This window comes from Perca flavescens, chromosome 22 (assembly GCF_004354835.1).
Source record: "Perca flavescens isolate YP-PL-M2 chromosome 22, PFLA_1.0, whole genome shotgun sequence".
Taxonomy (NCBI): Eukaryota; Metazoa; Chordata; class Actinopteri; order Perciformes; family Percidae; genus Perca; species Perca flavescens.
Genome location: NC_041352.1, coordinates 20,916,551 through 20,931,541, shown reverse-complemented (window position 1 = coordinate 20,931,541; position 14,991 = coordinate 20,916,551). Strand labels below are relative to the sequence as shown.

At 41.9% G+C, this 14,991-nt stretch overlaps 1 protein-coding gene across 2 annotated transcripts in view; it reads right to left on the bottom strand.

Moving 5' to 3' along the window:
- arhgap21a (Rho GTPase activating protein 21a) overlaps window positions 1-14,991 on the bottom strand; it is a 91,704-nt gene that overhangs the window by 16,299 nt on the left and 60,414 nt on the right. For both annotated transcript variants that reach the window (XM_028569026.1, XM_028569025.1), the window contains 4 exons: window positions 10,171-10,263; window positions 9,234-9,312; window positions 8,744-8,798; window positions 2,327-4,292 (listed from right to left, as the gene is read on the bottom strand). In XM_028569026.1, the coding sequence (XP_028424827.1) occupies window positions 2,327-4,292; window positions 8,744-8,798; window positions 9,234-9,312; window positions 10,171-10,263 (2,193 nt within the window). The remainder of the gene's footprint in view (window positions 1-2,326; window positions 4,293-8,743; window positions 8,799-9,233; window positions 9,313-10,170; window positions 10,264-14,991) is intronic.

Genomic DNA, 14,991 nt, shown 5'->3' with positions numbered 1-14,991 from the left:
CTGAGGCTATATATTTAGAGTACAGACATGATATCAATCTTAACTCGGCAGAAAATACATTTCCAAGGTCCGCCCAAATATAAAAACATCAACGATCTTAAAAGATCACTGGAAAAAAAGAAAAGATTGCTTTAATGGTTTGCCTTCACAGCACATCACAGGTGTTAAACACAGAACACTGGGACGTGCTAAAATCTAAATATAATCTGATCTAGATCTGAATAGAGAACTAAAAAGCGAGAGCTGAGGTGTGTTTGTGTATACAGAGGGAAATTTTGCTGGAAGATAATATAATACACCCCTGCAGGTTCTGGAGCACGAAGACACACAAGAGCTGCTCTCACTGGGTGCTGATGAGTCACCAATGATGACACAAACTGATGATGCAAAGTCGAGTTCAAGCTTGTTCAATTCTGACAGCTTATAAATTGGCAGAGATGTAAAAAGACAGCGTTAGCATTGCAATATTATACAACTAAATTTGGTTTATTGGTCATTTGTGGTTTAAACACCACAATAAGTAAATATACAGTAGAGCCCATTCCCACTGTGATGCATTTGCTTTGCTTTGAATGCATTCAGTTTCTGAGGAGAAACACGAGCAAAATAAGCAAGGTTGTCTCCTCATCAGGGCAGACGTGACATTTTGCATGTACTTTAGCAGCACCAGTTGTGCTCTGTTCCCAGTACAAAATGTTTGGCAGACACCTAATGTACAGCAGTTGTTCCACTTATTGTTTGGAACTGTACTATGAAATCAAATTGAAGCTGCAGGAATGCTCTTATTTCTCTGTTATGTCACAGTCCATTAGGACGATGTTCTTCGGTTTCTCTTGCTGTACAACACTGGGGGAAATATGAGACATTTCAGGGAGTGGGTAGGCTGTGTATTGAGTTGGAGAGCAACTCTGTGTGTGTGTGTGTGTGTGTGTGTGTGTGTGTGTGTGTGTGTGTGTGTGTGTGTGTGCCTATTGACAGTATGTTTCTGTGCTGCCCTACTCAGATACCAAAGGGTGGTCTGAATATGTCATGGTTGCCTGCAGTAAAGTGTCACACTGTCACATAATCACACACCTGACTCGATGTCAACCTGAGTTCAAAATGCCACAAGGAACCAATTTATTTTAGCATTTAAATTCCTTTATAACAGCTTCTGTTGTGGCTGTAACTTGAGTAAAGTACAGTATGCCCTAAATAAAACTACCTCCATGACCTGGGACAAGTGGTTTCACTGGCAACACACTAAACTACATAGACTTGTTTTTAATTACTTAATCAAACACTATTCTAACAAGCATCAACATTCCCAGGGTATTTCCTGTAAGAAATAAGACTGCCATTATTTCTGATGATCCCCAGTATATCGATGGTGACATTTGGACACAATTGATGTCCTTGTTGTATGAAGAGCAAATCCACAATGAAAAGGCTTACACTTGATTTTCAATGCATTTTTGCAATTGCATTGCACCAACTCCTGAAACAGAAGGGAGTTTGGGGTCGTTTTTTTTTTCTCCCATGGAGAGAGGACGTTTACTGTAGATTTTATCCACAAAACAAGGATATATTGAAAGTCTTTTGCTCCCACTAATATTGGACAGAAATACTAGAAAGGCCATCTTAAAATGTGGCTTTTGAGATAGGAGTAGGAGTACACCGTGAACTATCAGTCCAATCCCTGCATGAAAATCCCACCAGTTCCACTTTGAATGCAGAAAATAGCATACTGCATGTCTCCTCTAACTACCCTTAACATGCAATATACTCAGTAGACACCCTCTCCTTTGCAATTGCAGATGAGTTATTATCTCTTGTGAATGCTAGAGCATTTAAAACCCCTTATAGAATTTCACATTGTAAATACTAACTAGCCTGTGAAAATAATGCCCACTTTTCATCTAGTGTATATAGAGACTGGATATCATTTTAGTTTTCTTTAACAAAATTAGCCAAACCTGTCTATAGTTTCCTGATTTGCATCTAGAGCATTTCCAGATTTAGATGAGGAAATCAATATGTAAACAAGATTAGGATCTGGCCAGGCATTTGATGCTATAAACAAATTTTGGTCTGTAGTCAAAAAGTATCAAGGTTCAAAGCCCAGCCTTAACTGGATGTGTCAGAACATGTATATAATATGCTGTGAATCCAGTACATATTCACATTGGCTAAGAGTCTGCCAAGCTGTCATGCATAAACATACTTTCTCACTCACCGAAACACATGCTGTGTCATTTGTTCTACCCTGGCTACGCTGTCATTGCTGTTGCTACAGAAACAGGGAAAGTGTGACGGGAAGGTGGTTTAGAGAGTAGTGCAGTCTTACCTATGAAGGGGATGGAATCCAGGGAGTCGTCCAAGTTGTTGGAGCCAGACTTTTGTCGTGTGTCTCCAAGCCTTCTTAGATGCATCTCCCTAAAGCTGTCATTAGACGTCCAGCACATAGCTCCATCTGCAGAGCCTGCCTTCACCAATGGTGGTGACTTCTGAGTCACTCCTCCCCGGTTGTCATTAACAGCTAGTACATAGGACGGAGGGCGAATGTGGGGCGGTCCGGAGTTTTTGTCCCTTCTTAGGACAACGACTGTTGCATCCAGTCCTTCTACGCCCTCGGCGAGGCCGCCATTAGTACGTAAAAGGACGCTGGCGGAACTGGAGACATCTCTGATATTTGGCTTTTGGGTAACAGCTCCATTAGTGGTGGAGGAACCAGAAGAAGACGCAGCAACAACTACACTTTGTAGTTGTCTCTGCATTGGCAGTTTTGAGGAAGTACCAGAGCAAGAGGAGGACCTGGCTGCCAACCCAGCCTCTGACCGGCTCTCCATTTTCAGACTGTCAGCCCTGCCTCTGAGCTGCAGGTGCAGAGGGGAGGGGTAGCCCAGGTGGTTGCTCATGATGTTAGCTCTTTGGTCTTTAACAGGGTCAATGGTTTTAGAAGAGGATAAGGCAGGTGAAGGGTCTGAGATGGGGTTTTTGACAGGCAGACGTGACGGCCTCATTATGATACTGTCTGTCCTTGACGTTTGTGCATAATCCGTGGTACCTTTAGTAAACACAGGAGCAGAGTTCGATAACCCACTTCCTCGCCCTTCTTCCTCCTGTCCAGTGAGACTCCTGTTCAGATGAGGTAAAGCTCTCAGGCCTGTTCCCTGCCTGCTAGCTCTGGCTTCTTCTCCCCGACACAGCAGCAGCCGGTCCTCCAACACCACCCTATCTCCAAAGACAGCCAACCCGCCCGGTTCTCCAGGCTGCAGTCCCAGGTAGTCACAAGACCGCGCCCGAGGTTTGGGGACTCCCGTAGCGGTGGAAAAAGGCAGAGCATCCTCGGAAGCACTCCGAGGCCAATTCCTGATTGGTATTGTCCTCTCTGTTCCACCTCCAAGCCTCTCTTGGGAGACGCTACGTAATGGAGTCACTGCAGTGCCCTGCTTACTTGCATCCACCCCACGATCATTGGAGGTGCTTCTCTGTCTGACCTGGGAGCTCAGTGCCCCTCTTTGATTGGCGCTAGGAGCAGGCGGTGCACGTTGCTGGGTGTAGGCGGAGCTGGAATTAGCAGCCGCGCGCAAACTGTCCAAGCGCTCCTGGATGGTGCGGCAGCCATACGTGTGTAGCCTCTTGGCGTCTATGTAGTCCTTATAGGTGGTGTAGTTTTTCCAGTCTATGTTCTGGTGTGGAGAGGTGGAGGGGGCTGTCGGAGATGGCGAGTAGTGGTTGGCACTGGGTGAGATGGCAGTGGAGAACGTGTCCGGTGAGGCAGGATAGATTGGACCAGGTCTTGAGGAAGGAGAGTAGACTGGACTTTCTGTGGGACGGGAAGAGGGGTACTGCAACTGTGCACCCCCAGGTACTGAGGGAATAACGGGTCTTGGTCTAGCTGAGCCGGAATCTGCTGAAGGACTGTACCGGTTTTCCTCTGTCCTGTGGCTGGGTCCAGCCCGAGCCACCCAGGATCCCCTGTCAACTGGATCAGGAGGCATAGCCACTGTCCTTACATTCTCCTTACAGACACACACCACTGTCTGAGACTTTGACGTTTGCTGGGGTGGAGGAGATGGCGGAACAGGGATTTCAACCCGATAGCTCTTTTCCGCGGCCCCCCCTCTTCTTCCTGGTCCCTGAGCCGGCCCTCGGGGGGTCTCATTGACTGTGGCGGCCTCTGATGTCTGAGCCATGCCCACAGCCTTAACTTCTATCCGAGGGTAGCATATGGGAGGGGGCTCAGGGATGTTCTGGGCATTTCCGCTGTACGCATCATTTCCTTTGAGGTATGCATCCTGGGAATAGGCCTGCAAGAGATTATAGGACATCACGTCACTTTGGTTGCTGATAGGTTGGAAAGCTAAACCCTGGGAGAACACCACACCCAACCAGGGACAGGATACATTATACTTCCCTTAAAGACATGGGAGTGTTGTAGACCTGCTTGTAAAACTATTCTGAATTTAAAAAAATGGCAAATCCCAGAATATAAAGACTGATCTAGTTAGCAGATCTAGATGATGAATTTACTGTCACATCTCACCTATGACTTTATCTGACGTTGCTATTACGGCGACAGTAATACTCTTTTGATTCTAACATACCTCAACTACAACATGGCAATTTGTTGCTCACATTTTGAAAGTGGAGAAAGAATGGTAATTCACTAGTGTCATTATTGAAAAGAGTCTCTGCGTGAGCTGATGAGATTATGAGCAAGACAAACACTGTCCCTGCATTCTCTCAAGAGAACTGTAAATGAAAGATAGACAACTGGATTCAGCCCATCTATAACAATAAAACAACAGCATGCTAAAAGTAGACACAGCGCGCTCCAGTACTAATTCTCCAAATACAAACACACTCAGTTACAGTTTCTCAATATTTTCCTAGGAGACTGGAAGTTAAAGCATGCCATAGTACAAATTAACTGCCCTGAGAAGTAACAGATGTGAAAGAGTGGGAAAAAAAAGGGATAGCCAGAAAGGCAAATAAGAAGAGAAAGTAGGCTGGAAAGTCCAGAATAAACCCATGGAGCCAGGAGTGGGGATTAAGCTGGCAGAGGTTTACCCACCGTTGGTACTGGAGAGTGTGCCCTGAGGCATGAGGAGAGGGTGAACGGGGGACGCCTCGGTCTGCCGTTGGCAGTTAACGCTACTTCTGTCAGCATGGCTCCACAACTCTACTGTAACTGTAGCAACTAGGGTACTTTCCTTGATTAAAACTTAAAAGAAAAACACCTAAAAATGGCTAGTTGTAACCCTGCGCACACTCCAGTGAATGACGAACGGCTTTGGAGAAAACTCCTGGTTGTATATTAAACATGCTATATTTCCTCATCCCTTCAGCGCACAAGCTCGTGAGAAAATGAAAGGGAGAGAGTTGTGGCGTTGGACTTTAATCAATAGAACTCTACCTGGGGTGTCAGGTTACAATTGTACTAAGCGCAACAGCAGCAGCAGTAGGTCTGCTGCTTGGTGCCTCCCTCTGGATCTGCATAAGTCATACAGAAACCAATTTCCTCAATAGGGAAAGTACAGGTCAAAGTGTTGGACGTCTGCTGACATAGCTTTTTCTGTACACACATCGTTCTCTCAACCTGCTATTCAGGAAACTATCAAAACATTACCAGTAACTTTAAAAAAGTATTTGGGATTTTAGGGGTTTGCCAGCTTCTACATGTGCAAATATGAGCTCTAAATGTTGTGCCACATGGCATAAGAGCTGTGAATCATCAAGAAAAAGGGACGTTTTTAGTTAGTATAGTTTCCTGTCTTACCAGAGCAGTGATATCCCTGGAAAACTGCAGTCCACAGGTTAGAGAAGGGCAAGCAGAGAGAAAATAGGGAATAAAGAGAAGTACACAGGTGAGCATAAAGAAATGAGAGGTACAACGCTACCGATGGAGGTGAGACCGACAACTTCTCCGACTTCAGCACAGGCTTAAAATAAACTCGCTGAGCAGAGGCATCACAGTCGGAGTGGAAGAAGAAGAAAGAAGAATAGATGTGAACTTCAGCAGTGTTGGTGTCCTTCTCAGACCTGAATTTATTCTGAGTTGCTCTTTATCCCCATTAATTCCTCCTCTTGCCCCACATCTTCCTCCACCCACAACACAGCTGCAGTCAAAATACATTGGCAAATGTTTTCTGCTGGCTTTCTCCCTCTCAACATACTCAGCATTTCTTTCCTTTGCTCTGTCACTCTCACCTGCTCACTGTGGTACCTCCCCCTGCCTGTCTCTGGTTTATCAGTGGCTGTTGCACTACAAACACTCTCTACTAGCCTCTTTCATCCTCTCGCTCATCTGTTAGACGCTGCTCTATCTATCATGTTCACTTTTTGGGTGAACTATAACGTTACGCTTGCCTGATCTGCACTGGCTTCCTTTCCTCCCTCAGTCCTGTAAACAGTTAGCTGAGAGGAGTCAGCTGACTGCAGCTGCACTCCCTCTGGTAGTGAGTGGGCTCAATGTCCCAAAACAGACAAACATGAACACATTTAAAAACACAGACATAGATACATCTACAGACACCACCATGTGCATCCTCCATTCATCCTTGAAACGGCACAAAATCATTTTTTTCTCATTCTATGAACAGGATAAAAAGGCCACATCGCGCAACATTTAGGGTTTGTATTCACTACGTATGTATTCAGACATTTTAAAGAAATGATTGTGATTGTGATTCAACTGAGAACTAAATCATATACATATAAACGGAAACATTTGCCAGTGAATCACATCTTGTATTCTACTATACTTAATTTTACTTTAGGTTCATCAGAGCACATTGTGCAACAGTTTTAACTCCTTAATACTCTCCAATGTCAGACAGATTTTAAAGTAAAAAAAAAAATCCCTAGTTGAAACATCAAACAAATTTCATTTTGATTCATGTTTCCCTCAAAAGGGAGAGAGAACTAATTGCTTCATTTGAAACCCTCAGTCTTGTGAGTGCTCAGACTCATTCCAAAACGCCAAAAGCAAGTTTCTGTGGCTTTTGGTGAGCTGCGGCCAAGCTAACAAGCTATGTGTGGAATTTAGCAACACAGTGGGATCTGACTCAGTTCTCTGCTCCAAGAGAGAATTTCCCAAACAGAGGTAAACAACGTGTGGCGACTAGTTTGACGTGGCCTGGCGCTGGTTTATCGTCTGTGTGGCTCTGGACCCTGACTGATGGCGTGGGCTGGCTGTTTGCATCGCTGAGCTCATCAGCATGTTATGCTAGTTAACACTACACTCAACAGCAAGTAACGTTAGACTATCGTCAGCTAGCAGCTGGAGTAAACAGTTAAAATGCTGACAGCTAAACGGTGTAAAAGTGTGTCTGTATTTCATTGGAGAGGAACATACGACAGTGTGCCGCTGCTGTTGTCGGAAAAACACAAATGTTGTGTTCACTTGAAATTTGCCCCGCCAGCGTCGTGCTGCATTCAAAGTTGTTGTAAAATACCCTTATTATATTATTATATTATAGTTATTGTTGTTACATTTTTAATAAATCATTTAATTTTGCCTAGCAATAAACAAGCCGTTCTATAATGTCGTTTTTTTGCTCCTTTTTGAAAGAAAAAAAAAATAAATATGCAGATTAAATATCATGTAATAATCAACTGTAAAGTAGCTACACTTTTTTAAAAGGATCCTTTCGGTAAATCAGCCTCTGCCGGGTAAAAATTTGTGAAATTGTATAAAAAAAGTTAATACCAACATTTAGTGGCAAAATCCATTGATATGTCTACAAAATTATTTTAGATATAGTATAAGTTCAAGTCACCACTACCTCTGGTCAAAATATTGACTTAGTATCTCAGAATATAAACTAAGAATCTCAAAGTAATGAGAAAATGTCAAATATTGACTTAGAATCTCAATATATTGGCTTAGTATCTCAATATATTAATTTATCTCAAAATATTGACTTAGTATCTCAATATTGACTTAATATCTCACTATATTGTTCAGTATCTCAATATATTGATTTATCTCAAAATATTGACTTAGTATCTTAATATATTGACTAAGTAACTTAGAATATTGACTAGGAATCTGAAAGTAATGACAAACTTTAAAATACTGACTTAGAATCTCAATATATTAACTTGAACACACCAGTGTGCAACATATTACTTTGTATTATGGAGTCTGGAGATCCTTTTTTCTTGTTGAAGGGGAAATCTATTGTTGGGGCACGTTTGTTTCTACTGTTTCAACTGAATTTTATTAATGTCGATAGTGTTTGGATGCTTTCAACGGTTTGTTCAAATTCTGCATTAGCAAAACACAATTTTTTTTTTATAAAATGATTAATCTTTACCCGGACAAGTGACTTTTATGCATGGACAAGTGAAACGTAAATGTATTTGTCCGAAGGACAAGTGCCTCAAAAAGTTAATGTCAAGCCCTGCCATATCTGACAACCTGTGCTATAGTGAAAGACACATTACAGTCTTACTGGGTGGATGGACAAATGGATTTTCATGGAGATTTAGTATTTTAATTTTCCATGCACATACAGGTTAAATTAACAAAATATAGCCCAGATAAGCCCTTCGTGGCCAGGTTGAAAAATAAATTTTAATTCCAACTAGACTAAACTTGATAAATAACAGTTGAATAAAACCACGTTCAAAAAAGGCCACTTGTCTGATATGAAAAACTGCACATGAACACAAATCTTTTATGCATGGTTTTTATAAACCAAACAAAAAGAGCATTTTCGAGCATGATATTTACTGATGAATGAATGCTTACCAGCTGCAAAATGTCCTCATCTTTTGGCATCACACAGAGTTCGAGTGAGGCATCACTGATAGAGGCAAGGGTGTGCAGGACCAGAGATAATAAGAGTGAACGTGAGAGAAAAAGAGAGAGAGAGAGAGAGAGAGAGAGAGAGAGAGAGAGAGAGACACTTTTAACACAGGGCTCACACAGTTAAAAGTCATGGCACTTCTCAAGAGAATAAGTTTAATTTGTAAAATCTAAGCTTTAATAGCTGTGTTTAATGATGTGTGAATGAATGGTACACATGTGGGTGTCAGTGATAAGGAAGCTATTTTCTCTTGAAAAGTGAAATGTGTTTTTCCTAGAAAGTTTCACAATCACCCCGTCTCATTTTCTGTGTTGTTAATCCACAAACATGCAGGGGAGTGTTGGCAGTGAAGGGATTAGATGTCATCTCGGGCATCTGGGTCTGAGTCAGCCAGGCTCTTTTATTTATTATTTGGAATGGCATATATCTTACCTGTTCTGGATCAAGGCTATGACTTGCGAGTATGTTTTCCCAATGATGCTCTCTCCATTCACCTTCACTATCCGGTCCCCTGGATAGAATTAGAGATGTAGAAATAAATGTAAAACCTGCTCTTTACTGCTAACTGCAACATGACAAATATACTTTGCCTCTGCACTCAGAAAAAAATGATCTGGAAACCGGTCAATATGGTTATTGACCAAGGTAACCACTCTGGAATAGTTCTTTCCAGCACAAACACACATCTGTGTTTAGATCAAAAGGAAATATCAATACTTGTTTTTGAAGGCCCCTGTGTAAGGATCTATGTCCATTCAAGTTTTCTGAAGATGGCCATCCTATAGGAAGAGAGGCGAGATGAGAAACTAGATAATTGTGGGAAAACACTGCACTCCGTATCCCAGGAGAGGAGAGTGAACCGATAAAAGCAGACAGTTTAGAGGGCTTGTCCAGGCCACTTAACATTTCCTGTAATACAGAGTGCTAATCTGGCAATAACACTGACAGAGCTCCACTGTCACCTACATTTAAGGGAGCTGAATCACTTTTTCACCAGAAGGGAGTTTGTTCAAGCATTTTTCTTATCCTTGCTGAAGTGATTCACGAATCAATATGAGACGAAACAAAGTGGGAGATGTAGAAAAAACAGAATCAAGAGAAGGCTGGAATAACAGTGTGCATATTACACTTTGTTCAACCTCCCACGAAGGCGCCATCTGTTATTTTGTAACTTGTATCTGTTTTGCCTGGCAGGTTACAAGGAAGTGGAATTACCTACAGTACAAACGTGAAGAAATCTTGGCATCAAGCGGCACTTTGAGGGTTAATCATAAGATCAGCCGGTTATCAGAAGCAGTGCAATGATCTCCATAGTGTGTGTGTGTGTGTGTGTGTGTGTGTGTGTGTGTGTGTGTGTGTGTGTGTGTACCTGTACAGAGTCCAGCTCCGTGGGCAGGGCCTCCCTCCTTCACTTGCTTGACGAAAATGGTGTCCATTGGCTCCAGACGGTTCCGCTGTCTCCCTGGCAACAAGAGAGCACATGCACCGAGGCGATTGGTCACACAGTGAGGAAGAGATGCAGCAACAGAATCAGAACTAGTCCACAACGCATGGAAATGGAAATTCAACTGCAGCAACATTGTGGCATCAGTGCACGTTTTCTACAGTTTTTCGACCTGTGTTATGAATAGAAATTGACACAGATTTTTCTCACTCGCCCAAACAATACAAATGTGAAGGATTAACTTGTTGTAAAGTAAAATAAACAGGTTACTTCTTGGCAAAAATGTGAAGTTGAATGTATGTTTTTTATATATATATATATATATATATATATATATATATATATATATATATATATATATATATATATATATATATATATATATATATAAAAACAGCTTAGCTGTTAATGGAGCTGAACAAATGAATCAATCAGGTTTTTTTAAGCAAAAATTACGCACATTCCCTAGTTAACAGCTACTCAGCTGTGAGGAAAGCAGTGCGAAGATGGAACTCTGAAACATTCTGAAACTTACTAATCAATAAACAAAATAGTTGCACTGTGTCAGTGTCTCTTCCTCTTTCCATCACATCCTGTCCCTTGATACATCTATCCATTGACTCTACTCTGCTGCCCCGTGTGTCCTGAGCTGCAGAACAGGACAGTGAGGAGAGGTCAAGGGAGTTTGGTTTCATATGAGGACAGCACGCCATGTTGTGTGATGTGCACAGGACAAGCTAGTGGAGGGCATCAAGCTAATTAAGACTTAAAGGTCCCATGGCATGAACATTTCACTTTATGAGATTTGTTAACATTAATATGAGTTCCCCCAGCCTGCCTATGGTCCCCCAGTGGCTAGAAATGGCGAGAGGTGTAAACCGAGCCCTGGGTATCCTGTTCTGCCTTTGAGAAAATGAAAGCTCAGATGGAAGGAGGAGCAAGGTTACCTCCCCTTTCTCTGCTTTGCCCGCCCAGAGAATTTGGCTCACCCATGAGAAAGAGAGAGACATCATGGCTTTCAAACGAGCAAAGTGGCAGATGGTCAAGGCCACCCCCTCTCCTCTTCAATAGCATTTAAAGCTACAGACACAGAAAATGGCACCTTCTAAGGAAAGCTCACTATGCGACTGGCTCTAGCGGCTGTAATTCTGCACAAAGGCTGAATTTCGGGAAAGAGACTTCAGATACAGTATTAGGGGACCACTAAGGCCTAAAGCATTCAAAAAGCACCATGTCATATGACCTTTAAATTCTTTATACGTGCATGTATAATATGTGTTTTTATAGCAATCATGTGCATGCAATAAAGAGACAGTGACTACGCTTGTGTCTGATTAAGACAGCGAAATTGTCCTTCCCTGAGCCATAAGCCTCAATCTCCGTTGGCCTCAGCTGCCTCAGAGCCGAAAGGCTTTGAGAAAATGCAACATCAGAGCATCCCACTGTTCTTTCCTCAGGGAGCGCTGACTAAGTACGCATGCTCTTTTCACGAACGCCCTGCTTCGGATTTACACAGTAGCAGAGTCATGCATTTATGACTTTATTAGTGTACCTTATTATAATGCAATCAGTGCTCAGCAGAGCCCAGAACAGCTGGATTGGAGCAGATGTTGGTTCAAAGTGTTGCTGAGAAGCAACTTCAAAAGGTAATGAGTTGTTTAATCATATGTTTACTTAACTTGGTTCAGGAATCCAAACCTGTAACACAATAGTCTGAAAGCCCCTTTTCCTTAAAATACTGACTGTTGTTGGCTTGCATCTGTATGTTTTTGGGTTCCTGTTGGAAGGAAAAGCACCAACGTTTCCAGTATGAGGCGAGCTGTTGTAATGTAAGCATGTCACCTTTGATGTCCTTCTGTGATGATGGCATTACAGGATGTTGAATGCATTTGCCAGGACACTCCGTTGCCTCCCTCCTGTGTCTAAAAATGTTACTGCGAACGATTTAAATGTCCGATGTTTAATGTTCTGATTCAGAGATTAACTGTCTGACAACATCTAAGATTAACAACATCAACAAAGTGAGTTTCAAGTGACACTCAGGCCCATTTAAACCTTACAAAGACAATCTAATCATCATCACCAAAACCTATGCCAGAAAGATATTTCAGAAAGAAAAATGATACCTCATAGCCAAAGTACCATTGTATTCCTAACCTGCTCATTCACTGTGAAGTATTAAAAACACTCAAGGTTTGACTGAGATGTTGACTGAACAGCTGCATGCTTGTTTTTTATCCAGTAGAAGGCAGTGCAGCACATAAAATCATCTTACAATTGTTAAGGGCAACTGTATTTTCATCCATATTCTTACTTGGTGACCTGTGGTCTGATTGCATCACATAAACTTGATATATGAAAAACGTCAGTGGCTCTATAGCAGCCCCTGACAGAGCACGATGAAAACACTGATGCATTGATGCACTGATGCACTGATGCTTTGATGCGTAACATCACTGACACAATGTGGGCCATGACTGATATGAGCCACAGTAAAGGTACAGATGTTAACAAATGCTCCCTCTGCCTCTCCCTCCCTCTCTCCGTGTACTCGGCAAATTACCAATCCCGAGCCAATCTCACCGAGCTCCAACTCTGCAGCACAAATTGGATTTCTGGAAGTTTCCATACCACGCAGCTGGATGACCAGGATTACGTGTGGAAATCTAAAGCTCTGGATATTTTTAATGCTCCCAACTGTCTTACTGAAGCATAAACTACTGTGTGGATTAATGAAATACATCAGCATGCCTCAAAATTACTTTGGCTGTTCCAAAACACAGAATGAGAGTTGAGTAACGTCAGCTACTCTTGGGTGGTACTTGGGGGCCAATGTTTTATTAGTGGACAAGGGGCTTAATTTACATGTCACTACATTATTTTACACTCTGGTCAGCAGGTGCAGGCTTGAAGCGGAACTTGGCCTAAAAGTTTATTGAAAATAATTGCAGATATTTTGCTCAAATCACAATAGGTGGCACATGGTTGAAGTTTACAACATCAATGCCATTTAGTGCACCATTATGTAAGCTGCAAGTGCAGTAAACTGTGAATAAACTAATTTCGTATTTGTATTTTCTGCCTGTGTTAGGTATTTTGGGAAATCCTTTCCCATTTGACATCTAAAAGAATAACCACGTGTGAAAAGACTCTATGGGACTAATTTGGCAAGCTCTAACTGACCCTTACTAAAGTTGTTAATTGTAAACAGCCCTCATTTTTGTTACAAGTAACCCTGCAACTAATGATTTTGCCTATTATCGATTATCTGATGTTCATTTTCTCAATTCATTTACTAACTGTTTTGTCTAGGAAATGTCATAAAACACATACGTTTCCCAGAAACCAAGGTGATGTTCTCAAACATCTTGTTCTATCTGACCAAATCCAAAATATATTATTAAGTTTAGTATCATATACGACAAAGGAAAGCATCAAATTGAAAGGCTTGAACCAGCAATTGACTGGCACTTTAACTTGAAATATGATACATCATTCATCTAAATAGTTAGAAAAATCGGCAAAAAAACATCCCTTCATTTTACAGCACTAATCAAAAATGATCTGAATACCAATATGGATATCTGCAATTTCCAAAATGCAATGATGACCCGACTTTGTCTAATTCAAGAATTTGAAATTTGACTCTTATAGGAGTCTGTTGGTGCTCTGGAAAACCTTTTACTTTACAAAAGAAACACATTGACCTTGTTTGTTGGCTTCTCCCACATAAAAAAAACAAACATTTTAAGCACAGGAAAGCAGAAAAATCTGTCTATGTGAACCACAACTCACGTTTCAGATTTATATTAGGCAAAGAAATGTAATTTCTTTTCCTGACTATAAGTTTTATAAAAACCCTATCTGATCCAATCTAGCAGGGCACATTCAACTGGCTGGATGTCAGCGCTGCTCTCTGGCATCTACAAGCTCTGGTTTGGCTGTCATCCCTGGCTGCACAGCTGGGCCCGGTTGTGTTGGCCAGCTCCCCCGTTGTTTTGGGTTAGATAATGTTATTCTTCAGAGGGCTGGGCCCGCTGCCCGCTCACTGCATTAACCCTGGCGTAATACCTCTCCCTCCAACTTGCTGCTCTTTACCATTAGTGCCACTCTCATATTTGCAAACACAACACACAAATAATACGAGTATACAAAAATATGCAAAAACCTATGCAGATGTGTTGCTTGTTCTTCGCTCTGACACTGAAAGGAAGAGGTGGTTTTTCTTCAACTTCTTCCCAAACACTTCAAACAGTAAACAGGAGGAGGGGGACCGTGTATGTGTTCAGATGGCTATCTGCGTCGGGTCTCTTCCAGCAGAAAAATATGAAAATGGGAGGCACTCAATCCTGTCATAGCGTATCCCCCATAGTGTAGGGAAGGTCAAAGCACAAGTACACTTAACATAAATCCATAAACCCCAGCTCCCTTCAAAAGAACAGCGTGTTTCCTTGTCAAACTCCTGCTCAAAGAAACTGAATGGCTTTAAGACAGCAGATGAAGCCATCGTGAAAATAAATACTGTAATTCTGCCTTTCTTTCTCCCATTCCCATGAAGAAACACTGTGCAGTTCACACACAAACTAGTCCAAACACAACTCTACTTTGAAAGCTTAAACTCCGCTAAAACACCTGCGTAACCCTCTTCTGACCCCTAAAATACGTCATAAACCTACATCCTTACAAACTGTGTCAACAGACTTTGTCAGATGGCAAAACGACTTGTAGGTGCCAGTCTCAGATGGA